Genomic DNA, 26,955 nt, shown 5'->3' on the forward strand with positions numbered 1-26,955 from the left:
AAGGCCGGATAAAAAAGAAATATTATTTAAATGGAGAGAAACTGCAGACTGCTGCAGAACAGAGGGATCTAGGTAATCTCATATGTGGATCTAGGCAACCTTGTACATGAATCACAAAATAGTCAGTGTTCAGGTGCAGCAAGTAACTAGGAAGGCAAAAGGAATGTTGGATTTTATCATGAGGAGGCAGGCTAACTGTACAAGGCATTAGGCGGAAGTGGGTGCTGGAGATCAGAGTCAAGATTAGAGTGGTGCTGGAAAAGCACAGCAGGTCAGGCAGCATCCGAGGAGCAGGAGAATCGACGTTTCAGGCAAAAGCCCTTCATCAGGAATCATTTCTGATAATGGGAAAAGGGGTCAGGAAAGTGCAGCTGAGGCCAAAATCAAATCAGCCATGATCTGATTAAATAGTAGAACAGGGTTCAGTGGGCAAATGGCCTGCTGCTGTTCCTGTTTCTTATACAAGCATATAGGTCCATGCTGAATGCTGGCCAACATTGTTGGCTGCCTTTCCGACGAATATACTGAACTCTTTATTTTCTGTCACTGAAGATCTAAAATACCAGAATTTTCTGACTGCTTCCAGTGGTATTGAGTCTGATCGCACTGCATCTTGTCCTGGTTTTCTTCACAGTAGTAATGAGCGAGTCCAGGGTTGGGACAAACTGTCCATGAGATTTTGGAGATGGTGGAGAATTGGTGCAACATCGTGGGTATACAGCAATTCCTGATCCCACGCTGCACTCAGCCTTCAGTTTTGACGGGTCGAGGAATGTCAGGGGATTCACTCCTTCTGTGTTGCCAGGGAAACCCAGGTCAGGAGGACAGAGAAACAGCTAGAAAACAGAACAGAAGCTAAGACGCTACCCTATTTTTAATGCATTGTTGATCTCAAAACTGTCAGAATTGGGGCTATCAAAATGAAGTGTGCATGCAGGTCAGACTGCAAGGTTTGGGAGGACATGTTATTTTCTCTAGTTTCTACTGGAGGCCCATCCTGTTCATGGGGTTAAATGTTGTGAAATCCATAGAAGCAAATGAAACAATGTTTATTATGCTCAGCACTTCTCCTGAAATTCTTGTGGGAAGATGATCCTGACCCTCACCCTCACCTTCATTCTCACCCTCACCCTCATTCTCACCCGCATCCTTATTCTCTCCCCCACCCTCATATTCTCCCTCACCCTCATTCTCTCCCTCACCCTCATACTCTCCCTCACCCTCATACTCTCCCTCACCCTCACTCTCACTCTCACCCTCATACTCACCCTCACCTTCACTCTCAATCTCACACTCATCCTTACTCTCCCTCACCCTCATTCTCTCCCTCATCCTCTCTCACACTCCTCACCCTCATCTCATCCTGACCCTCATTTTTATCCTCATCCTCATCCTCACCCAAACCCACACCCTCATCTGAATGGTCACCTTCATTCTCACCCTAACTGTATCACTCACCCTTACCCTAACCATAACTGTAATGTCACCCTCACCCTTAACTTAACCCTCCTCCTCATTCTCACCCAAACCCAAACCCACACTCTCACCCTAATCCTAATCCTAACCATAACACTCACCCTTACCCTAACCCTAACTGTAACTCTCACTGTCACCCTCATCCTAATCCTCAACACCATCCTCACCCTCACGCTTACCATAATCCTCACCCTCACCCTCATTGCCCAGTGGATCCACCTGTTCTGATGCCCGTTAGCACCTCCAGATACACTGCTGGCTGGGCGAGAAAGCCTTGTTAGAATGGCCTTGCCAATAGCCTTGAGAATGCTGAGGAATGAGATGCTGCAATCCCCTTTGCTCCTGTACAATGTGAAGGCTGTGGTGCCGTGCACCTCCTCAAGGACAGAGCCTCCTCTCCAGCAGAAGAGGGCGAGGTTGTGGAGATATGACAGTGGGGCCGGGCTTTCCATACTTGAGCAGCTCAGCTGGTATTCCAGCTCCTAGATTGCAGGCAGCTGCAGAAGATCATTAAGCACAGGCTGAGAAACAACCAGTTCACATGGTTATAGCCTGGACTCCTCATCTCCGTAGTGGGTCATTGCTTGTTCCTGTCAGTCAGTACAGAGTCATAGAGTTGTAGAGCATGGAAACAGAACTTTGGTTCAACTCATCCATGCCAACCATTTGCCTGCATTTGGCCCATATCTCTCTAAACCTTTCCTCTTTATTACCTGTCCAACTGTCTTTTAAATGTTGTAACTGTACCTGCATCTACCACTCTTTGGTAGTTCATTCCATATATGGACCACCCTCGGAAAGAAAAGGTTGCTCCTCAGGTCCCTTTTAAAACTTTCTCCTCTCACCTTAAAATTATTCCCTCCAGTTTTGAACTGCCCAACCCGACGGAAACGATTCACCTTATCCATGCCCCTCATGATTTTATAAAGTCACACCTCCTATGCTGCAGTGAGAAGATTCCCACCTTATCCAGCCTCTCCATATAACTCACACCCACTAGTCCTGGTAACATCCTTGTAAATCATTTCTGCACCTGCTCCAATTTAGTAATAAACGAGCGACCAGATCTATACATGGTATTCCAAAAGTGGCCTCACCGATGTCCTGTACAACCCTATCTGTGGATTTCAAAGTTGCAAGTTTGAATTGCAGGTGTGCTTTTTGCCGGGTGAGACTTGAACCAATAGCTTTATCCCTGTCTCTTCCTTTACTGACTGATGATTGATCATGGAGGCTTCCACGCTTCATTGGCATTACCTAGTGAACCCTCAGGAGGAAGAGACTGTTGAGAGTTTCTGAGAATTTCTGCCATTTATCATCTTCTGTTGTGCGTGGAATGTTAATGCTCAGAACATTGTGTTTGGACCTGTGTATTTTCTATGATTACACCTTGATGCTGCTACTTTGAATTATTTTCCTTTTCAATATTCAAAGAGACACAATCTGAGCAGGGCTACTTGGTCCACATCAGTTGGTTCTTATTATAGAGTATAAGGCCTACCACGTTCTCTCTGGGGTTGGATTAACTCAAGGGTTTAAATTTTTGAGCAGACGCAACACAAATGATGAATCTGGATTCCTCCCTGTCACAAACATTTCATTGGGAACGCTACTGGTTTTCTGAACTATATTGAGAAATCCAAATCTGACAATCTGTACCACCCTAAATGTCAATTAAAACAAACGTAGTCAAGTCAACAAAATCCCAATAGGCTCAATTCACTTGGTTCAGATGCCTAGTGAAAATTTCAGGCTAAATCCATAGCTGGCCTTTCCCATCTTTCTCACATTAACAAGCACTCAACTCCAGTGAAGGTCAAGGCAACAAATTAAATCCTCTGCAAATCAATACTCTCTACCATAAACCTATTTCTATTGAGTGTGACATTTAATTCTCTTGAGGTTCATTATTTCAAAGTTTTGGCTCCAGGTGCTACATCCCATGACCATTTTTGTATTCAGTGGAGAAACCAGGGGATCTCGGGCTGCGCATCCCCACATTTGTCAACACAGTAATGCAGATGGAGAATGTCATAAGAATTCTGAATGTTGTACATTGAAGCTTTTAATGTATAAGCAAAAGAAAGAGATGTTGAATTTGTACAAGCATTACCTAGATGTCTATTCGCTTATTGTCATGATGTGGAGGAGCTGGTGTTGGATTGGGGTGGACAAAGTTAAAAATCACATAACACCAGCTTTTAGTCTAACAGTTTTAATTTGAGGCACCAGCTTTGGGAGGGCTGCTCTTTCATCAGGTGGTTGTCAACGGAGCAGTGCTCCGAAAGCTAGTGCTTCCAAATAAACCTGTTGGACTATAACCTGGAATTGTATGATTTTTAACTTTGTTGGATTATTGTGTGTATGGTTACTAGAAACGTACCAGGAAGGCAGCTTGTGCGTCAGTGGTGTCCCAGTTGATAGCACACTAACCTCTGAATCATAGAGTTCCAGGTTCAAGTCTGAGACTTGAAGGCTGACACTCTCTCTGCACTGAGGGAGCACTGCACTGTCAGGGGTTGTCTTTCTAATGAGGCATTAAGCTTAGACCCCATCTGCCGATGAGGTGGCATAAAGTAATCGATGACACTATGTTGAAGAAGAGTTATTCCTAGTGTCTGACCCAATATTTATCCTTCAGTCAAAACAGATTATTTGGTCATTGCCACATTGCTGTTTCTAGGATCTTTCTCTGCACATTTTGGCTGTGTTTGTGGGTCCTAAATTATAGCAGTGACTATTAAATGTCAGACAGTCAGATGGTGAAGTAGGAAATCAATCTTTGATTTTATCAGGGTTTATTTGCACTGCGCACACCCAATGCTAAGAACTCTCTCTTTATATACATCGAAGGTGCCCTTAACCTGTACGTCCTTAATCTTAATAATACAATCAGTGTGCCATTAACAATGACTCAGTATGTTGTAGACTCTCAAATACTTTGAAATATCTGGTGGTCATGAGAAATGCTATATTAATACAAGACTTTTTCCAGTTGTGAAGCTTTTACTTTTTATCAGCAAAGTTCCTTTGGAAAATTATGAATTTCAAGGGTAAGCAGTGAAGGAGTAATACTGATTAACAAATCTACATAAGCAGCTTGGACACCTGATTATCTGCCAGAGTGAAAAGGCAAGTTAGTTTTCAGGCAGACAGTTGCTAGAACATGACATTGTTTTACCGCACGTATTGAGACTGAGTCCATCACCCCATTTGGATTAGAGTTAATTATCTATTTGAAAAAGTATGCACAGGCAGTCTCTGGGTTTCATTTGTCAGTACATTTGCAAGTCAATTTGTTTGCAAGTCTGAGCACAGTACAGGACAATATAAAATAGTTGTTCGTAAGTATGAGGAAACATTCACTTGTTGGATCTTTAAAATTAATGTTAATACACCTCAGAATGGGATTTCATTAGTAAGTACAAGCATTTGTAAGTCAGATGTTCATAAATCCGGGACCACCTGTGAAAGGATTATCGTGGTTAGACTTAATTGAAGATATACCACAGATGGGCTGAGACATTTTCACTGGAGCGTAGGAGGTTGAGAGGTGACCTTAATGAAGTTTATAAAATAATGAGGGGTATAGATAGTGTCAACGGTAGTTGTCTTTTCTCTCGGATGGAGGATCTCAAGACCTGGGGGCACGTTTTTAAGGTGAGATGAGAGAGATTTTAAAAAGACATGAGGGGCAAATCTTTTACACAGAGAGAGATAGATGCTCGTGTCGAATGAACTTCCTGAGATTGAGGATGTGGGCACAATTACAACACTCAAAAGACATTTGGATAAGTATATGAATAGGAAAGGCTTGGAGGGATGTGGGCCTGGAGTAGGCAGGTGGGACTAGTTTGGTTTGGGAATATGTTTCGCATGGACTGTGATGCGGAAGTGCTGGTGTTGGACTGGGGTGGACAAAGTTAAAAAATAAAATGACACAATGCTATAGTCCAACAAGTTTATTTGGAAGTACAAGCTTTCAGAGTGCTGCTCCTTTGTCAGCTAGCTAGTAGTTGGACTGAAGGGTCTGTTTCCATGCTGTATGACTCTGTGACTCTATGACAGAGAAACAATGGGTTCAATGCCCTCGGTGTTCTTAATGATTCTACTGGACAGACCATACATTTTAAGGCTCTCTTTAAGATGAAGACTGTGCTTATTGTGCTAACAGTGGTCTGTTTCAGCTGAAGTAACATTGATGAGCAACTTTAAACTGAGGTCGGACTTCCATTTGAGGTGTTAAACCAGTGTCTGATATTTGTACAGGTTATTTGGTTCACAATGCCAAAATCCTTGGTCAGGTCAAGCCCTGCTTCCATTCAAGGAAGCTTTCTTCAGTTTTAACATGCTGCTGGGATCATGTCAATTGTTCCCCAAGTTGCACAGAAGCCATGCTGTGAAGCCACATGCACAGACAACGACTGAGTGACAATACATTAACCCTCTGCAGAAACTGTTTCTGCTATTGAAGGCAGTGATATCCACAATGATTGTCACAGATGGTCTTGTATCAACCTCAGAGAATCTTAGATCAGCTCCAGTCATTGTCAGCAATGCTCCCCTGTGTTTCATCCAGATGTTTTGGTACCTTGGAAGTACCCTCCCCAATAACACTAAACTGAATTATTAAATCAACCACAGTCTGGCAAAAGCATGCTCAGCATCTGGCAAACTTTGGAGACAGCATGGAGTTTGCTTCTGAACAAAGATCAAACGTTCTTTTTCTTTTGTTAAACACTCCTCTGTGGCGGCCAAAAGAGATTCCACTACCTTTCATCACAACATATTCCTTCTCGATGGACGTCAAAGATTCCATCGCACTATTTGTAAGAAGAGCAGCCAGCACTTATCCATTACCCTGCGCCAACAGACCACTCAATTATCTCATTGCTGTTTCTGGGAACTTGCTCTGCACACACCGGCTGTGCCCTGTGCCCACATTATAGCGATGCCAACCCTTTAGAAGTAAATCACGGGTTGTGAAGTGCATTTGTAACGTCCAGCAGTCGTGAAAGGTGCCAGTTATTTTGGGCTGAATTGGCTTCCTTGTTTACAATAAATTTCTTTTCACAAATCCTTTGAATGGCAGATTAAATCTGAGACCACAACCTGTTGATAAACTATTTGTTGAAAGTTTACTTGGCTAGTTGCGGACCGTTGTTTCATCTTTATTCAATGATAAGATCCATTCTAAACTTCTTATCACCTTGTTTGCCCTCCAAGCTGGGCATTTCTTGCAAACACAGTACTTGAACACAGCCAGAAGAAAGGAATTTTCATTAACAGCTCTTCAATATAACATTCAAATATATTACATAAAAGGTCATATTCAGCTTGTGTACATATCCTCCAGGATTTTTATTGATGTGGGCGGCACGGTGGCACAGTGGTTAGCACTGCTGCCTCACAGCGCCAGAGACCTGGGTTCAATTCCCGCCTCAGGCGACTGACTGTGTGGAGTTTGCACGTTCTCCCCGTGTCTGCGTGGGTTTCCTCCGGATGCTCCGGTTTCCTCCCACAGTCCAAAGATGTGCGGGTCAGGTGAATTGGCCATGCTAAATTGCCCGTAGTGTTAGGTAAGGGGTAAATGTAGGGGTATGGATGGGTTGCGCTTTGGCGGGTCAGTGTGGACTTGTTGGGCCGAAGGGCCTGTTTCCACACTGTAAGTAATCTAATCTAAAAAAATTTGTTTTTTCAAATTAACTATTTCTTCCAAGTTTTATGCTTGATGACTGGTTCTCCTTCCATTGTTTATGGGGATGAGAAACTTCAGTTATGAGGAAAGATCAGAGGAATTGGGACAACTTCTCTTTGGAGAAGACAAAGCGAAGAGGAGATCTGATCCGAGTTTTTGAATTCATGCGGGGTCTGGAAGAAGTAGATAGGGAGAAACAGTTCCCACTCTGAAACCAATCAAGGACCAGAAGCCACAAATTTAAAGTGTTTTGCAAAAGAAACAACTGTGGGATGAGAAGAAACTTTCCTTTTTTCACAGCGAGCAGTTTGAGTCTGGAGTGCGGTGCCTGGAGTATTGGTGGGAGTAAGTTCAACTGGGGCCCTCGAGAGGCCATTGGATTATTATTTAAATAGAAACAACGTACAAGCTAAAAGGCTAACTAGACTTAGGCACCAAGCCAAAATGCTCAGACAGCTAGTGTAGACACAATGGACTAATGGCCTCTTTCAGCATCAGAATTCTGTGATTTATTTTATATATACACAACCTCAGATATATTGATAGAGTGACACAGTTGCTCAGCACTGCTGCCTCACAGTGCCAGGGACTTGGGTTCGATTCCACCCTTGGATAACTGTCTGTGTGGAGTTTGCACATTCTCCCTGTGTCGATGTGGGTTTCCTCTTGGTGCTCTGGTTTCCTCCCACAGTCCAAAGATGTACAAGTTAAGTGTCTTAGCCATGTTGAATTGCCCATAGCGTCCGGGGATATGCAGGCTAGATGGGCTAGTCATAGAAAATACAGAGGGATGGGTCTGGGTGGGATGCTCTTCAGAGAGTCAGTGTGAACTCAATGAGCTGAATGGCCTCCTTCTGTACTGTGGGGAGTCAGAAACTCCTTTCATCGCATTATATACTGGTGTAACACTTTATTGAACACTCCTATCAGAGCACTACATAAAGACTTTCTTCGAATAACACCTTCTGTGACCACTCAAAGAGCTTCACAGCCAATGAAACTCAGTCACTGAATCTGTTCAAGACTGAGATTGATGGATTCTAGATATAAATTACATCAAGGAAAATGGGAAATCAATCATGATCTAGAATGGTGTAGCAGGGTTGAGGGCTGAATGGTCTATGCCTGATCCTGTGTTTCTATGATTTGTAGTTTTGCCCGATGCAAGCAAAATCTGGACACATCTTGATGGTGTCTGTTTCAAAGAGCAGTGGCTGCTCTCTGATTCTGTACATCCATTTCATCAGGTTGTGTTTTTGATGCTGTGGGAAATTGGATCACGCTGTATATAGTTTACAGATATAAAGCAAAGGCTTAAGGATGCAATACAGCAGGAGTCACACAGACAGTGTTCATTAACTATGAGGAGTGTGATTGTATGTAATTTTATAGGGTACTGAGATGAGGATTATAGATAGCTGGGTCCTCTTAAATATTGGGCACATGGAACAGGAGTCGCCCGTTAAACCTCAAAGTCTTTATTCGTAGCTCATAAACCTGAGCTCTATTCGGCCTCCCTGTTACTTTATTGTCAAAAGTCTGTCAATCTGTGACAGTTAGCATTGGCGGTAAGCTGGAGACTCTGTCATGGCCCATCTGCTTCTCCCTCTCCAGCCTGTGTAAGGGGCTGGAGTGGGGCCACCGTTTTCCTCAATGGCCCTCCTTTGCAGTAAGGCGGAGCAGTGTAGTTGCTTGTTGAAATCCTCTGTCTCTGATCTAAGAGGTGGAAGCTCAGGCTGGGAGATCACCTGAAGGCTTGTCCCCTTCCCTAAAGGGTTTATTTTCTCTTTTTGGTGGCCACCTATATTTCCAAACTCACCCTCTGTGCTCCCTGGCCAAGGTTAGCAGCAACTCAGTTTTTAACAAAATCTCATTCCTTGTTTTCAGGTCTCTCTGTTACCTCTTTCCTCCCTCGCTCGAGAACCTCCTACAGCCCTCCAAGATCATGGCGCGTCTCCAGTTCTAGCCTCTTATGCATCCTCTTCATCCCATCAATATTTTTCGTATCTTCAGCTGCCTCAGCCTTGAGTTCTGGCATTGTCTCCTGAAAACTCGTCATCTTTCTACCCCTTTCTCCTCCTCAAAGACGGACCTTATGACCTTCCTTCTGACTAACCTCCTTTCCTGATATCCCTTTGGGCAGTTTGTTGTAAATTTTGATTGTTAATCATCCTTTGTGAAGTGTCTTCCGTTGTTTGACCAAAGGTGCTGCATAGATGCAAGTTGTTGTAGCTGCAGCTCATGGTTCAAAATGTTCCTGGAACTTAAAGAGTCCACAGAACTCTCTAAGGGAAACACACAAGGGAATGCTTTTCAGAGGCTATCATTTATATAAAACATAAATGCAAGTTTGGTGCAAAGTTCAGCTAAAAAAAGTAGCAAGACAGAGCAGTTCCCAGATTTGCAGAGCAGCCCCTGTCATGGAATGGATTGATCAAACAACACTGTGTTTTCTTTTTGTAGAGTTCACTAGAGAATTGCCCTGGTTAAGACTTTGGCTATATTGAGTAAGGCTGCTAAACCTGGAAGTGTGTGAACTTGTCTTGTCAACAGAGCTTTCCTTTTTTGGTGGCATTGGAAGCTAGTTCTTGGAAATGCACATGGGAAAAATAATTTGTTTACTTGCAAAGGCTTCCATACCCTCAAACCGATACTTCTTCACGATTCCTTCTGTCTCTGGCTTGAGGTATCGGATCAGTCTAGGATTTCCACACAAGAGATCACATATTCTCAATATTGTAGTGTGTCTCTATGTCAAACTTCACTTAATGCCAGATGACTACTGGCACTAATAAAGTGAGTTCCAATCACGCACTCGGTGTAAACACGAGGCTCTAGTTTTAACAACACCCACTTGCCAAGGACTGAGTGAAGAAGGGGTTAAAATTGAGACAATCCAGTCGCTGCACAGTTCCTGTCTTTAACAGAAAGTCCAACTCCATTCCAAAATATACCAGTTAGAATCCAGAGCAATCCCCCTGAATTGATTGAAATGTGACATCCATGTTTGGTACTTGGATGCTGATGTCATTTTGATTGTGCTGGATTTCCCAGTGGTCTCCCTGTCCAGTCACACCTCCTGGGATTGTAAGTGCTGTCTAAAGTTGGCCTTCCCCAGTCCCCAAGGTCTCCATGCCAATAGAGATAGAACAGTGGCAAGCCTCCTGCCTCATAGGCCAAAGGTTTATTTACCAGGGCCTGTCAAAGACGCTCTGCCCTGAAGCTTTTCTTGCTTCCAGCAGCAGGGACAGTCCGGAGTGCACAACTTGAAAAGCAGCCTTTCTAAACCCAATTAACCAAAACCAGTCAGCCCATTACCTTTCCAATGGAAACCAATGAAATCTGCTGGCTTCTTTCTTGTTCAGTATATCATTGCACTAGAAGGGGCTCTCTCTCAGGGTGTGGAAGGATGAACCAGGAGCTGTCCTCACTAGGTAGGATTATCATTCCACCGCTGTCACACTCCGTGTGATCACTATCCAAGGATTCTGCCAGTCACCACATTGCTTCCCTTTCTGATGGCTCAGCCATCCTTTCATTACTGCACTTCTGCAGGAATGACGTGGAGTTGCCGGTGTTGGACTGGGGTGGACAAAGTTAAAAATTGCACAACAAGGTTATAATCCAACAGGTTTATTTGGATGTACAAACTTCTACAGGAAGGTTGCCTTGGGATAATTAGAATTAGAATTAGGTCTATTGCCACATATACTCAAGTACAGGGATACATGAGTACAGCAGAAAGTGTACAAAGTCGCCATTTCCAGTGCCATCTTAGGTACAAAGATATCTAGGTACAAAATCTTAGGTATAAATTTGAAAAAATGTAACAGGGAGGCCGAATAGAGCTCAGGTATTTCAGCCAGGAATAAAGTTAAAAGATCAGCATTACAGTCCTTATAAAGCTAGGTAAAGTTAGAAAAGCAAAGAAATAAAGGTAAAAGTTTCTTGTTCTCTGGCCCAAAAGTATTGTTACTCTATTCTTCCCAACATGACAATGTCAGCAGGATTGGATTTGGAGGAGACAGGGAGACTGCTGCAGTTTGGCACAGTGAGCTTTCTGGCACTGCATTCACTGAGCTAGAATGAACAAACAAGGGAACAAGGAGGCCTTTTGACATTCTGGAATCTCTCCAGTGACTCATATCAGGGAACAACAACTTCCTAGACCTTTGATGTGCAAGGGGTAAGAAGGGAAAGTAATCTCCTTCGGAACAATGCACTCCTGCTTTCAGCTAGCTTCTGACTGACTGAGCCACTGAGATGTGCCATCTACAAGAGAGCAGTTTCTAGTCAAGTCAATTCAGTGGAAGACCACCCAATCTCTTAATGGGCCTGGCTGACTGGTTCACATCTGATACACAATATTGCAAATTCAGAGCCTGGAGTATACAATCTATCAGTGTTTGCTGACAATAAACTATTGCATTTCCTGCATCACAATAGAGACTACGCTTCAAAACCAATTAATTGGCTGTAAAATGCTTTTGGGTCATCCCATTGTTGCGAAAAGTGCCAACTAAATGCTGAAGCATGGAACGGAAGCTATGAGTTGCCCACCCAAAACTGGACTTGAGAAGAAATGGGGCCCAAGTTTTATTTCATGGCAAGAATTATCGATTTGTTTATCTCCCAGCAGCACATTGACATTTTTATATGATTGAAATAAGGGATATTGAATTAGGATATGCTGTCGATATTTGACTGCAGCTGAATCGATTTTAATCTGAAGTTTGTGACAGAGCAGTTCAAGCTCTTTATTTGGAGTCAAGTAAACCTTGCAATAGTACTTCATGTAACAACCAATTTATATTTACCAAGTTACTGCTCAAAATAAATACAGCAAACATTTTACTAAGCAGCACCAATGGGACCAGGAGCCAGTTGATTAAATATTCTGGTTGACTAAGAAGTCCACATTAATCAATGTAAAAACACACTCCATTATGGGGGCGCTGTGTAGCGCCTACCCCTGAACCAGGAGTCCCAGGTTCAAGTCCCACCTGCTCCAGAGGTGTGTAATAATATCTCTGATCAGGTTGGTTAGAAAAATAGGTATACTCAACACTGTTATACTTTATTCACAGCTTAAATCACTTCAATATAATGCAACTTTGCCTTAAGTAACACTTACCAGCAGAGAGCCTGCTCACTCGTACCCTCAGCTGACAGTGTGGAGATTGTGATAATACAGTGAACTTCTGGTGTTGAGGCTATTTAATTTTTGCCAGTTTATCAGCTCAGAAGGTGCTATTTAAAATAAAGTTTTCAGCACATGAAGAAAATGTTAAAATCCATAATCAGGTGCTCCATTACCAAAGTTATATTTGCAGCTTCCAGCCATTGGGCACATTGGGGCAGGGTGTCCCGTAAGGCAGTGGGACCCAGAAAGCAGGATTTTCCTCCTTTTCCTTCTCTGTTTCTGCTCTGCCTCAAAGTTACGGTGTTTGGAATGGAACCACAAGGTTGCAGTTAGGTGGGCATGTTGTTGGCATTTTGGGTGATTGGTAGTGAGCTCCTTCTGGTCATTCATGCCAATTCTACCGCATTGTCAGGAGAAACATTTTTTTTTGTCGTTCCCTGGAACACTTGGCCAATTGAGAGTGGAGGAAATTAGATCTTTACAGCACCCATGGTTCTGTCCATCTGGGCTGGTTTTTGGGGTTTTTTTTGCTGAATGCTTGGAGACCCGACTTCAAGAAGGACAAATTGAGAAGATACTTCACCTGATGAAGGAGCAGCACTCGAAAGCTTGTGATTTCAAATAAACCTGTTGGACTATTACCTGGTGTCACGTGACTTTTGACTTTGTCCACCCCAGTCCAACACCAGCACCTCCACATCAAGAAGGACACTCACGTGTGTACACTGATCCTCCCATTGAGTCTGGAGAATGCACAAGTGGAATTACTGGCAGAATTTATCTCAAGGGATCATTCTAATGCATAAGCCTTTTCACTACAAGGTGCTGATCCATACACAGTCCCTTTATGTTGCATCTATGAAATACTGGTTACAACAATATGTTTCCCTACTAGGATGCCCCTCTCAGATCTGCCTTTCTAAAGGAGCAAGAGTGGTGTACATGATAGTTAGGTGATCTTTAATCTTGAACCATTAAGAAATTACAGAGAGTTGTGATCACAGCCCAGTTCATCACACAAACCAACCGTCCAGCCATTGACTCTGTCTATACTTCCCTCTGCCTTGGGAAAACAGCCAACACAATCAAAGACCCCTCGCAATCTGGTTATACGCTCCTCCAATCTCTTTCATCGGTTAAAAGATACAAACATTTGCAAACGTGGACTAACAGATTTACGAACAGCTTCTTCCCTGCTGTTGTCAGATTGATGAACAAACCTCTCAAATATTGGAGTTGATCTTTCTCTGCACCTTCTCTGTAGCTGTAACACTATATTCAGCATTTTGATCTATTACCCTAATGTACTCGTGTCAGGTATGATTTGCCTGGATGCCATGCACTGCAATACTTTTCACTGTATCTCGGTACATGTGACAATAAAAAAAACGAAATCAATTGTTGCAAACCTTAAGTGAACAAACTAAATTGTGTTTGGGGCTGAGATAATTCCAATAATTTCAGCTGTCAGGACTGTGAGGTGGGGAGGCTTGCATTGAATTGTAGAATTTGAGGGATGTGTTGGAAAGGAGTCTGCTGTCCTGCTGCTTAGTAATTAGAATTGCAGAATTGTGGATAGTTGATGACTAATTCAGCAACTCCCCCATTGTGTATGGCAGTGCAGACAGCTGCATGACACTGCAGAAAGGCACTTAATCAATCAATCAACTAGACAAAGCTATAATATTAGTGTGTCTTTGCACAGCACTCTCATCAAAAACGCAAAATGATCTGAGCTGAAGTAAGTCATTAATTTAAATGTTACATTAAGGTGTTTTTAGTGTCCTGAAAAATTTGAGGTTTAAACAAATGTGGCAGAATAGGTTAGTTTAGTCTCTGATTATTCTGAATGGGGTTGGGGATAGTTTGGCCCAGTTTTAGTTGTATTCCACGTTAGATATGTGAAACAAGAAGACCACCATCATTTTTGCAACTGCACATTTGTGTGCTTGGAAACAGCAATAGGGGGTTGCTCTGTGCATGAGATGAACCTGTGGAGTTTGGTATGGAAGGTGTTAAAGTTTTGCCCCTTTTCTTTCTGCAGATGATGGAGAGAGGGTCGTCTTCAGGGGCAGACAGTAGACGGAGCACAGAAGCAGCCGCAACCAAACTCACTGAAGAGTCTACGCTGAAGCGAGGAGAAAGTTACATCAGGTACGTTCACAGTCCTTGAGACGAATGAAGATGCCTGTCACGTTTCTTATTAAACAAAACTCTTGCTCTTGTTAACATTGTGGTATGTGTAGTATGATGTGTGTAAAAACAATATATAATATGTATGTGAGTGTGTTTACCTTCCTGAAACTATGGGCTGTGCAATATATTAAGAGAGAAATGTCAGACTTTGCTTATGGTTTCCATCTGAAGCTAACTAATATTTACATCCACTCTGGACTTTGAATTGATATTTGAAGTTAGGAGCAGAATTTTCTTCGATATAATCCAAACCAAATGCTTTGTTTGCTAACTTCAAGCAAACATACAGTGGTTGCAATGTCTGGACAGTATATAGTAAGGAAAGTTCTCTTTTCTGAGGCTGTTTCTTGAAGCTGCTATATTTTCAAACAAATGTGTACATTTGCACAAATCATAGATTTAATCTTCAAAAGTATATCCAGCAAACGAATTGTCCTAATTAGATTATTCCTTGCATCATTCAAACTGGAATCTGCCTTTGTACCATAGCTGACTGGACACACAAGTTGGCCGCAGCATGGTGAGGGTAACCTGACATTTAGAATACAAGTGAACAAAGGACTGGATAGTATACATCATTGGATTAAAGGTTAAGAAACAAACAGAGGACAGGTTGAGAACTGGAGTGCGTTAGTGTCACTCAGGTAGAGAAAGAGGAAAAGAGAGGGAAAGACAAGAAAGAAGAAACGTTAGATTAAAGTGCAAAATGTGACCCTTTCAAATTTTCTCACAATAATTCAGCTTCATGACAATTTCCATGTTTGTAATTATTCATTTTTTGAACACTGAGGTTGAGTTATTACCATTACCAGTTAGTTATTAAAAGGATATTTGTGTTATTAATTCCATGACTTGATTTTCCATGATGAGTTTAATGAGCAAATAATGTGATGTGACTCATGGGGGTGGGCCTACACTGAGACATTCTTTTCAGGAGTTCTGCAAATTGTCCATGAACTCGTGTTGATTTGTGTTTCACTCCCACCACAAACCAGTAAAATGTTTCCTGCCCATGCAAACTTTCCCTCTTAACGAGAAAGACAAAACATGGGAAACTAGAATCAAAACCATCGGCACAGGGATAGATATTCCAGGGTTGTATTCGGGAGTGTGTGTTCCGAACAAGATCCTGGAGCTTGCACTCTGCTCAATGGAGTCTACAAAGAAAGTCTCTCCTGTACTTGCTCAAGGGATGGTATTGGGCTTTGAAGATTTGCAGCAAATGGTGCCTTCAAATGGTTCTGGAGTTTCAGAATGCAGGATCCCTCCCTGTCTAAAAACTCCCTGGACCTAACCAAGTCTGTCATCTTTGTGGGAGTGTTTACTGTCCCAGGAGCCCGCGACTGGTGCTAGAGGGACTGAAAGAGCAACCGATTGATTTGATTAGATTAGATTAGGTTCCCTACAGTGTGGAAACAGGCCCTTCACCCCAACAAATGCACACCGGCCCTCCGAAGAGCAACCCACCCCCCTCTGACTAATGCACCTAACACTATGGACAATTCACCTAACCTGCACATCTTTGGACCATGGGTGGAAACCAGAGCACCCAGAGAATGTGCAAACTCCACACAGACAGTCACCCAAGGCTGGAATCGAACCTGGTGCTATGAGGCAGCAGTGCTAACCACTGAGCCACCGGGCTGCCCCACAGGGTTGGCAGTGCACCAGGCAGACCTCTCTCCCACTGAGACAGGGAACTCTTTGTGTTTGGTGAGGCCAGCTACAGTGTAATAACACCACGGGGCAGTTTTTTAAAAAGATAGCCAGTTGATGGCTGACTTCTGTGATGGGTTTGGGGGAATCTGATATTCCCAATGGATACTCACTGGACAGGGGACAAAAAATGGTTGGACTCTGATGGAAGCACACTGATGTGGCTCTAATCAGATAGCACTTCTAAAGAATAACCAAGGAAGGGTCACCCGACCCGAAAGGTTAACTCTGATTTCTCTCCACGGATGCAGCCTGACCTGCTGAGCTTTTCCAGCAACTTCAATCTTGGCTCTTCTAAAGACTTAGCATAGGCCTGGTGACTTGAATGTTCTCCAGTGCTATTGATTCTCGGTGACCTGCCAAGATTCAGATGTTGGCCACACTATTACTTAGTTTTTTTTAAAATAAAATGTTAAGTAAAATATTCAAATGCCAGTCATAGTCACATATTTTCCCATTCAGTTGTTTCCTGTGTGTATTGATTTTCCCATTTATGTGTCACAGAGCCTCACTTATAGGCTAGGATCATGACAAACTGTCCAAATGTTCTCTTATGGAGCATTAATTGAGACTTCTGGGAACAATCTGATTCCCAGTCCTCACAGATAAAGAAATTATGTACATTAGAGTGTTGAACAAAATTGGCAATATATTTTGCAAGTCTAAGCTTGTATGATGCATCACTGAGTGCAGCTGGCTCACATTTCATGCCACTATAATAACCCTGTGCCACTACAAAGGAACACTGTCTCTTACAACCCAATGTCTGCCATTAAATCATTCGTCATGACACAAACCAGGATTCGAGAGTTTATTTACAGTAATGGTTCATAACAATTGATCTTTCAGTGTCTGTGTGACCTGATCAATGACAAAAACAGAATCTTACTGTTATGCATTAGGTAGATGTTTGGATTGGGTGGGTGAATGACATATGAATATCAAATAACCCGACCTACTTTTGGGACAGAATAAGTGACTGGGGAAGACAGTGGGGAGCACTTTGGAACCAGTTCTATTAATTTTAAAATTGTTAAGGTCTAGAAGTTCAAGTTCTAAATTGGAGCAAGGCAAATTTTGTTGGAATTAGACAGGAGCTTGGAGTAGTTTGTTTGTAGGCAAAGGGATCTCTGGCTCTGGTAAGTGGGAGGTCTTTAAAAGTGAGATAGCTAGAGTTAAAGATCTGAATGTTTGTGTGAGGGCTTTGGGCAAGGTTAGCAGGAATAGGGAAGCCAAGATGACAAGAGATATTGAGGCTTTGGCCAGAAGGAAGAAAGCATGCCTCAGGTACAGACAGCTGGGATCCAAGGTAACAGAGGATACAGAAGTTTACTGAAGAAGAATATCAGGAGGGCAAAAAGGGGGCACAAGATAGTTTTGGCTGAAAGGATTAGGGTGAATCCAAAGAGGTTGTATAAGTACACTAAAGGAAAAAGAATAAATAGATAGTGAATAGATCCCCTCAGAGACCAAAGTGGACATGTAAGAGTGGAACCAGAGGAGGTGGGTGAGGTCCACAATGAATATTTCTCCTCTGTATTTACCATGAAGACTTGGGAACTTGGGGAAGTTTGTGATGATATCTCGGGAACAGTTCTTATCACACGAGAGGAGGTGTTGGGTGTATTAGAATGTATGAGGGTGGATAAATCTCCTGGTCCTGACCATATATATCCAAGAACACTGCAAGAGGCTAGAGAAGAGATTGTGGAGGTTCTGGCTGATATTTTAGCATCATCGTTAGCCACGGGTGAGGTTCCAGAAGACTGGAGGGTAGCGAATATTATGCAGTTATTCAAGAAGGTCTGCAAAGGAAAGCCTGGGAACTATAGACCAGTAAACTTAACATCTGTGGTAGGTGAGTTACTTGAGAAGATTCTGAAATACGAGATACATGCATTTCGAAAGACAGAAGACAGGGTTTGATTAGGGGTAGTCAGCATGGCTTTGTGTGTGGGATATCATGCCTCACAAATTTGTTAGAGTTCTTTGATGAATTGACCAGGAAGGTTGAGGAGGGCAGGGTGTTGATGTAGTCTATATGGATTTCAGTAAAGCCTTTGAGAAGGTTCCACATGGTAAGCTGCTTGGAGAGGTTAGATCACATGGAATCCAGGGGAAGCTGGAAAATTGGATACACAATTGGCTTGATGGTAGGAAGCAGAGGGTAATAGTGGAAGGATACTTGTCAGACTGGAGGCCTGTGACTAGTGAAGTGCCTCAGGGGTCAGTGCTGGGCCCATTACTGTTTGCTATCTACATCAATGATTTGAATGAGAATGTACAAGGTATGATTAGTAAGTTTACAGATGACACTAAAATAGGCGGTATCATGGACAGTGAGGAAGGTTATCAGAAATTGCAGCAGGACCTTGATCAGCTTGGGGAAGTGGGCCGAGAAATGGTAAATAGAGTTTAATATAGATAAGTGCATAAGCCTTGCATTTTGGAAAGTCAAATCAAGGTAAGAGTTTTATAGTGAATGGTAGGGCCTTAAGGTGTGTAGTGGAACAGAGGGACCTTGGAGTTGAGGTACTCACTTCTCTGAAAATGGAGTCACAGGTAGACAGGGCAGTGAAGAAGGCACACTGACCTTCATCAGTCAGGGCAGTGAGTATAGAAGTCGGGAAGTTATGCTGTGATTGTACAAGATGCTGGTGAGGCCACACTTGGAGTATTGTGTTCAGTTTTGATCACCTTGCTATAGAAAGGATATTATTAAACTGAAAAGAGTGCAAAAGAAATTTACAAGGATGTGGCTAGGATTCAAGGGCCTGAGTTAAAGGGAGAGGCTGGACAAGCTAGGACTTTTTTCGTTAGAGTGTCGGAGACTGAAAGTGGGCTCTTATAGAAGTGCATAAGGTCATGAGAGGCATGGATAGCGTGAATACACTGCCTCTTTTTCCCAGGGTTGGGGAGAGGTTAGTGGGGAAAGAATAAAAGGGAACCTTTTTTAATGGAGGGTGGTACACATATGGACTGAGCTGCCAGTGGAAGTGGTTGAGGTGGGTAAATTAGCAAAATTTAAAAGGCATCTGGGCAAATACATAGATAGGAAAGGTTTCAAAGGATATGAGCCAAATGCAGGGAAATGAGGTTTGCGTGGATGGACATTTTGGTCAGCATGGACCAGTTTGGGCTGAAGGGCCGGTCTCCGTGCTGACTCTATGGCTCTATAATTGTAAAGAGAGGCATACAGTTATACAACACGTCATGACCTCAGGACACAGTAAATCACTTTACAGTTGAGTAAACATTGTTATAGATGTAGGAAACATGGCAATGATGTGCAACAGTTTAAGTATCAATGAAATGAGTGATGAGATAATCTACTTGCGATTTTTCTTTATTTATTCATGGGATGGTAATGTTGCTGGCCAACCAGCATTTATTACCCTCCCCAATTGCCCTCAAGAGAAGATGGTGGTGAGTTTTCTGTTTGAACACTGCAATCCATGTGCTGTAGGTAGACCCACAATGCTGTTCAGACAGAAATTCCAGTGACGCTGAAAGAATGGCAATATATTTCCTAGTCAGGATGGTGAATGACTTGGAAGGGAACTTGCAAGTGGTAGTATTCCTTGTCTCTTGACGTTCTGGTTAGAAGAGGTCATAGGTTTAGAAGGTGCTGTCTAAGGAGCTTTGATGAATTTCTGCAGTCCATCTTGTAGATGGCACACACTGCTTCTACTGAGCATCAATGGTGGAGGGAGTAAATATTTCCGGATGTGGTGCCAATCATGTGGGCTGTTTTCTCCTGAATGGTGTCAAGCTATTCAAGATACACTTGTCCAGGTCTGTGGGAATTAATCCTGCACAGTTCCAACTTGTGTCACATAGATGGTAGACAGGCCTTTCGAAGTCAGGGGGTGAATTACTCATTGCAGAATTCTTAGTCTATGACCTACTCTTGTTGTGACAGTATTTATCTGATTAGTCCAGTTCAGTTTCTGGTCAGGAATTCAGGAGTGTCAGGAATTCAGTAATTCAGACACGAATAAATATCAAAAGGATTGCTAGATATTATCTAAGTCTTGCTGCATTTGGACATCGACTGTTTCAGAATCTGGTGCTGAACCAATCATCAGCAAACATTTCTGACCTTATGATGGAGGGAAGGTCATTGATGAAGCTGTTGAAGATGGTTGGGCCTATGACACTACCCTGAGGAGCTCCTGCAGAGATATCCTGGAGCTGAGATGACTGACCTCCAACAACCACAACCATCTTCCGAAGTGCAAGATATGACTCCAACCAACAGAGATTTTGTTCCTGATACCCTTTGATTTCAGTTTTGCTAGGCCCCCTTGATGCCACACTTGGTCAAATACAGCCTTGATATCAAGGGCTGTCACTCTCACCACATCTCTGGAATTCAGCTCTTTTGTCCACATTTGCACCAAGGCTGGAATCAGGTCAGGAGCTCAGTGGCCCTGGTGGAACCCAACTGGGCATTACCGAGCAGGTTACTGCTGAGCGGGTGCTGCTTGACAGCACTGTTGATGACATTTCTCATCACTTTACAGATGATGAAGAGTAGACTGATGGGGCAGTAATTGTCTGGGTTGGAGTTGTCCTGCTTTTTGTTGACAGTTCGCAGCTTGGCAATTTTCCAAATTGTTTGTAAAAAAGAAAGAAGCATATTATCTCATAATTTGCCTCATTGAACCTTGACCATTCCATTATCTACCACGTTTCCTCCATCTACAACAATAGCTATGCTTCAAAAGTACTTAGGGCGGTATGGTGACTCAGTGGTTAGCACTGCAGCCTCACAGCACCAGGGACCCAGGTTCAATTACTGTCTGTGTGGAGTTTCGTATTCTCCCCATGTCTGCATGGGTTTCCTCCAGATGGTCTAGATTCCTCCCATAGTCCAAGATATGCAGGTTAGGTGGATTGGCCATGGGAAATTGCCCATAGTGTCCAGGGATTAGATTAGATTAGATTCCCTACAGTGTGGCCCAACAAGTCCACACCAACCCTCCGAAGAGGAACACACCCAGAACCAATCCCCTACATTCACACCTAACTAACGCACCTAACACTACGGGCAATTTAGCATGGCCAATTCATCTAACCTGCACATCTTTGGACTGTGGGAGGAAACTGGAGCACCGGGAGGAAACCCACGCAGACACCGGGAAAATGTGCAAACTCCACACAGATAGTTGCCCAAGGCGGGAATTGAACCCGGGTCCCTGGCGCTGTGAGGCAACAGTGCTAACCACTGAGCCACCGTGCAGGCCAGGTTGGTTAGCCATGGGATATATCAGGTTATGGGACTGGGCTGGGTCTGGGTGGGATGATCTTTGGAGGATCAGTGCAGACATTGTGGGCCATTTGACCTCTATCTCTACTGGAAGGATTTTGTGATTCTAATTAATTGCAACAGACTGGATAATCTCTGCTTGCGATGTTGGTTGGGGAATAACTATTGCCCAGGTCACAGAGGGGAACTGCTCTGCTGTTCTTCAACATGGTTTCCTGCGTTATTGACACCCACCTCAAAATGATAATGGGGTCCTTTCTGAAAGGCAGCAGCTCTAACACTGCAGTTTTTGCTCAGCACTGCACTGGAGCATCGACCTAGAATATGTGGTCAAATGTCTGGGGGGGGGGGGAGAATGAACTGAGAGGTAAGTGTGCTGTCACTGAACAGGGCACACACCTTTCTGTAAATGTTATCAAACAATTCAACCAGCCTGCCACCAATCAAACCAAGCTACCTAGCCTGATAACCACCAATCCAGTGAACATGCTCAGAGCTTTGTTGCCAATAGAGCAGTCTAACATCAAACCTTCCTAACTTGATCTCTTTTGTCTTCCCTTAGCCAATGCATTACCCCACACTGCATTTCAAACATTTGTCACACATCTGATAGGCATCCAATGACTTTACTTCTGTACCTTTACTTACCCCTTAATTATGTTTATACCTTTGATGCCTTGTTTAACTGATGTTAAAGGAATTCTGGTTTAAACTTGCCTATACATCATTTAATCTTCCTGATACATCACTGATGCTACGTTTTAACCACTTCTCCTAGATTGTAGACATCAAACTTCTCTCCTCCTCCCGCAGTCCATTCCCTTTACATCTGCTGCAATGCATGCAAATCTCTTTAGCACATGCCAATCAAATTAGCTTGTAATAAAAGCAAAATACTGTAAAGTTCTGAAGAAGAATCCTATCAAATTTGATACATTGACACTGTATCTCTGTCCACAGATGTTGCTGAATTTCTCCAGCATTTTCTGTTTTTATAGTCATAGTTTGATGTACAGCGTGGAAACAGACCCTTCGGTCCAACCAGTCCATGCCGACCAGATATCCCAACCCAATCTAGTCCCACCTGCCAGCACCCGGCCCATATCCCTCCAAACCATTCCTATTCATATACCCATCCAAATGCCTTTTAAATGTTGCAATTGTACCAGTCTCCGCCACTTCCTCTGGCAGCTCATTCCATACATCTACTACAGTCTTATATCAAATTAGCTTGACCTGCTCATTACTGATAATTTTTTTATTTGAGAAGGTGACCAAACAGGTTGATGAGAGTAAACCGGTTGATGTGGTGTATATGGATTTCAGCAAGGCATTCGATAAGGTTCCCCACAGTAGGCTATTGTAAAAAAATGTGGAGGAATGGGATTGTGGGAGATATAGCAGTTTGGATCAGTAATTGGCTTGCTGAAAGAAAACAGAGGGTGGTTGTTGATGGGAAATGTTCATCCTGGAGTCCCGTTACTAGTGGTGTACCGCAAGGGTCGGTATTGGGTCCACTGCTGTTCGTCATTTTTATAAACGACCTGGATAAGGGCGTAGAAGGGTGGGTTAGTAAATCTGCAGACGACACTAAGGTTGGTGGAGTTGTGGACAGTGACGAAGGATGTTGTAGGTTACAGAGAGACATAGATAAGCTGCAGAGCTAGGCTGAGAGGTAGCAAATGGAGTTTAATGCGGAAAAGTGTGAGGTGATTCACTTTGGTTGGAGTAACCGGAATGCAAGTACTGGGCTAATGGTAAGATTTCTTGGTAGTGTAGATGAGCAGAGAGATCTCGGTGTCCAGGTACACAGATCCTTGAAAGTTGCCACCCAGGTTGACGGGGTTGTTAAGAAGGCATACAGTGTTTTAGCTTTTATTAATAGAGGGATCGGGTTCCGGAACCATGAGGTTATGCTGCAGCTGTACAAAACTCTGATGCGGCTGCACTTGGAGTATTGTGTACAGTTCTGGTCACCGCATTATAAGAAGGATGTGGAAGCTTTGGAAAGGGTGCAGAGGAGATTTACTAGGATGTTGCCTGGTATGGAGGGAAGGTCTCACGAGGAAAGGCTGAAGGACTTGAGGCTGTTTTTGTTAGAGAGAAGAAGATTGAGAGGTAACTTAATAGAGACATATAAGATAATCAGAGGGTTAGATAGGGTGGACAGGGAGAGCCTTTTTCCAAGTATGGCAACAGTGAGCACAAGGGGGCATAGCTTTAAATTGAGGGGTAATAGATATAGGACAGATGTCAGAGGTAGTTTCTTTACTCAGAGAGTAGTAAGGGTATGGAATGCTTTGCCTGCAATGGTAGTAGATTCACCAACTTTAAGTACATTTAAGTTACCATTGGACAAGCATATGGACGTACATGGAATAGTGTAAGTTAGATGGTCTTCAGATTGGTATGACAGGTCTGCGCAACATCAAGGGCCGAAGGGCCTGTACTGCACTGTAATGTTCTATGTTCTATTTCAAAATTCAACAGCTAATTTCCCTGTGGTAAAGCAGAGCTTTGAAAATAACTAGCGTCTGGAAGGTCGATGGCTTTTGCAACTAATTGGAAGACATGTATAACTTGTGTGGTCTCCTCCATATGACTGCTGAGGTTCTGTCCTGTGGATTTATAGGTATAAAGCAGTCCATCTTCAGATTATTGTGGAAGCTTGCTAGGCAGAATGGGTTATCATTATCAGAAGAAAAAAACCCAGAGAAAACAACTGACTTTCAATCTCAGATTTGACATTTTTGCTACTTGGAATGATCAATTCTGGAATGTAACTGGCAAGTGCACATATTAAGTTTTGCCTTCAGACCGTCATATAATGGTAGGTTTTAACAACAAATAATGAATTATTTATATCAACACTTTGGAATTTGATTTTAAAATTGGAATTTTCCAAACTATTTTGACAAGAAGTTTTATGAACATTTTATTAACCTACAATAGCAATTTATATTTGCCATATGTACAGTATAAAGGTTGAATGTTTTTGGACAAAAAGTTAAGGGTTAATGTTTACACAGATAATATTTGTGAGAGACCGAATTTTCAAAGAAAACACATCTGTTCAGCAAATCTACAGTGACTCTCAAAATAATCCACAAAGCAGGAGGAGAAGTGATGCCCGTATTGTCAGTTGTTGTCCCTTTCTCTCTCTAGGACTATTTACTATTACTACACAATGTGGGTGAGGGGCATTGACTGGGCCTGCAGCTTCATGCCTGCCCAGGGCGGAGGGGAGGAAAGGCAAGGAAACTGTGGGAAGCACAATTAGAAAATATAATGCTGGTGGCTCTTTAATCTAGGCCTCGATGGAATAAGATTGCACTGAGTCAGTACACACAAGGACCCAATTTGTAACCGTCAGTCACCCGTCCCCAGAGAGAATGGGGACCATATTTGGTGACGCAAGGCCCCAGGTATTCATTTATTTTAATGCTAGCTCTGGGAGCTGACCTGTGCATCCTGTAGTGTTTATTTCTGTTCTCCCATCTGCTACTTTCTGCCCCCAAGACACAAAATTGATACACATTGTTCCTGCCTTAGTTGACAGGCGGAAATGACAGGGACCAATATATCTCATTCTCACTCTGGGGAAAGGTACATCAGGTTAATGTTCGGCCACTAAGTTTGAGATTTACAGAGCTTGACTTTGTAACGTGGTAGAGGAACGTCACCAGGTAGTCTAATGAGAAGAGGCCTCGTCTTAAACCAGATATAGTTTATTAAACGATAACAACTAGGTACAAGTTACAGTGGGTATGATAGATATTGTCACTACAAGAGAGGTCTAGATAATTGGTCTGTCTCCATTAAGACCCAGAGCTGTATTCCACACAAGTCTATGTGGCCTCATCATTTTATATGATGCTTACTGCACTTCTTTGGATTAATCCTTTCAGATCCTTATAAAAAAGGGACATGAAAAAATATGTTAAGTGTAACTTTTTATCATGAAATGAGAATTTTGAGTAATTGGAGAGATTATATTTGGTTCTGAATTTCTTTGAGGTTAACTTAGTCCCTGAAAAGGTGGGAATGACTTTTAAAAGAAACATTAGAGTTTTTCGGCCAAAGGTTGTCAGTGGTTAGCACTGCTGCCTCATAGCCCCAGGGACCCGGGTTCAATTCCCACCTCGGGCGACTGTCTGTGTGGAGTTTGCACATTCTCCCCCTGTCTGCGTGGGTTTCCTCTGGGTGCTCCGGTTTCCTCCCACAGTCCAAAGAGGTGCAGGTTAGGAGGATTTGCATGCTAAATTGCCCCATAGTATTCAGGGATGTGCAGGCTAGGTGAGTTAGTCATGGGAAATGCAGGGTAACAGGATAGCGGGCCAATGGGCCATGGGCCCATTGAGTGGAAACAGACTCAATGGGCCAAATGGCCTATTTCCACACTGTTGAGATTTTCTGATTTTATATGAGTATTTACAATATTTATATAGCACTTTTAACCGAACAAAATCAGCCCGAGGCATTTACCAGGAATGGAATGAAGCAATTACATTGACGCAAATAAAGGGTAGGTTTTAAGGAGCACTGCAAAAACTAAAGGAAGGATAGAGGCAGAGAAGTTTAGGGAAGGAATTTAACAGCTCAGCATCTAGGCAGCTGAAAGCAGAGCTGACAGTAATGGAGTGAATAAAATCAGAATGCTTCAGGCTAGAATTACATGAATGCAGATATGACAGAGAGTTGTGGAGATGGGGGGAGGTTAAAGACATAGGGAGGGTTGAAGGGATTGGGAAACCAGGAGGAGAATATTACAATTGAGACCTGGCTTACCTAGAAGTTGGGGAAGACAGCAGTGATGGGTAAACAATACTTGATGGGCATTTGCCTGAAATGTTGATTCTCCTGCTCCTCGGATGCTCCCTGACCTGCTGTGCTTTTCCAGCACCACACTCTCGACTCTGATCTCCAGTATCTGCAGTCCTCACTTTCGCCCACTACTTGATGTGGATTAGGGCTCAGGCAGCGGTATTTGAATAAAGTTGAGCCTTGTGTGAGTAGGATGTAAGAGGCCAGGCAGATTTGTGAAGGACTAGTTAAGACAAATGGTAATGAATGCTAAATGAATCTTCCAGCATTAGATAAACTGAGATGGTTGCTGACTCCAAGTAGTGGTTCCAAACTTGTCAAACAGAGTGGCAATCCTGCTGAAAAGAAAGATTATAATGATTTGGACAAATAGTTTCTCCCCTATGTCAGTTCTCAGGTTGAATCAAATATTAAATGTTTGCTTGCAACTATATGATCGTGGAATTGTATATATACTGGAATGATAGATCCTCACCACAGCTCAGAGTTGGATAATTTCTACCTGGTAGGTTTGCTCCGACCATTCTGGATTAGTGGTGCTGGAAGAGCACAGCAGTTCAGGCAGCATCCGAGGAGCAGTAAAATCGACGTTTCGGGCAAAAGCCCCTCATCAGGAATAAAGGCAGAGAG

At 43.0% G+C, this 26,955-nt stretch overlaps 1 protein-coding gene across 2 annotated transcripts in view; it reads left to right on the forward strand.

Moving 5' to 3' along the window:
* fam13c (family with sequence similarity 13 member C) overlaps positions 1 to 26,955 on the forward strand; it is a 132,824-nt gene that overhangs the window by 22,756 nt on the left and 83,113 nt on the right. For both annotated transcript variants that reach the window (XM_043712339.1, XM_043712338.1), the window contains exon 2: positions 14,362 to 14,471. In XM_043712339.1, coding sequence (XP_043568274.1) covers positions 14,362 to 14,471 — 110 coding nt within the window. The remainder of the gene's footprint in view (positions 1 to 14,361; positions 14,472 to 26,955) is intronic.

The sequence above is a fragment of the Chiloscyllium plagiosum genome, chromosome 22 (assembly GCF_004010195.1).
Source record: "Chiloscyllium plagiosum isolate BGI_BamShark_2017 chromosome 22, ASM401019v2, whole genome shotgun sequence".
NCBI lineage: Eukaryota > Metazoa > Chordata > Chondrichthyes > Orectolobiformes > Hemiscylliidae > Chiloscyllium > Chiloscyllium plagiosum.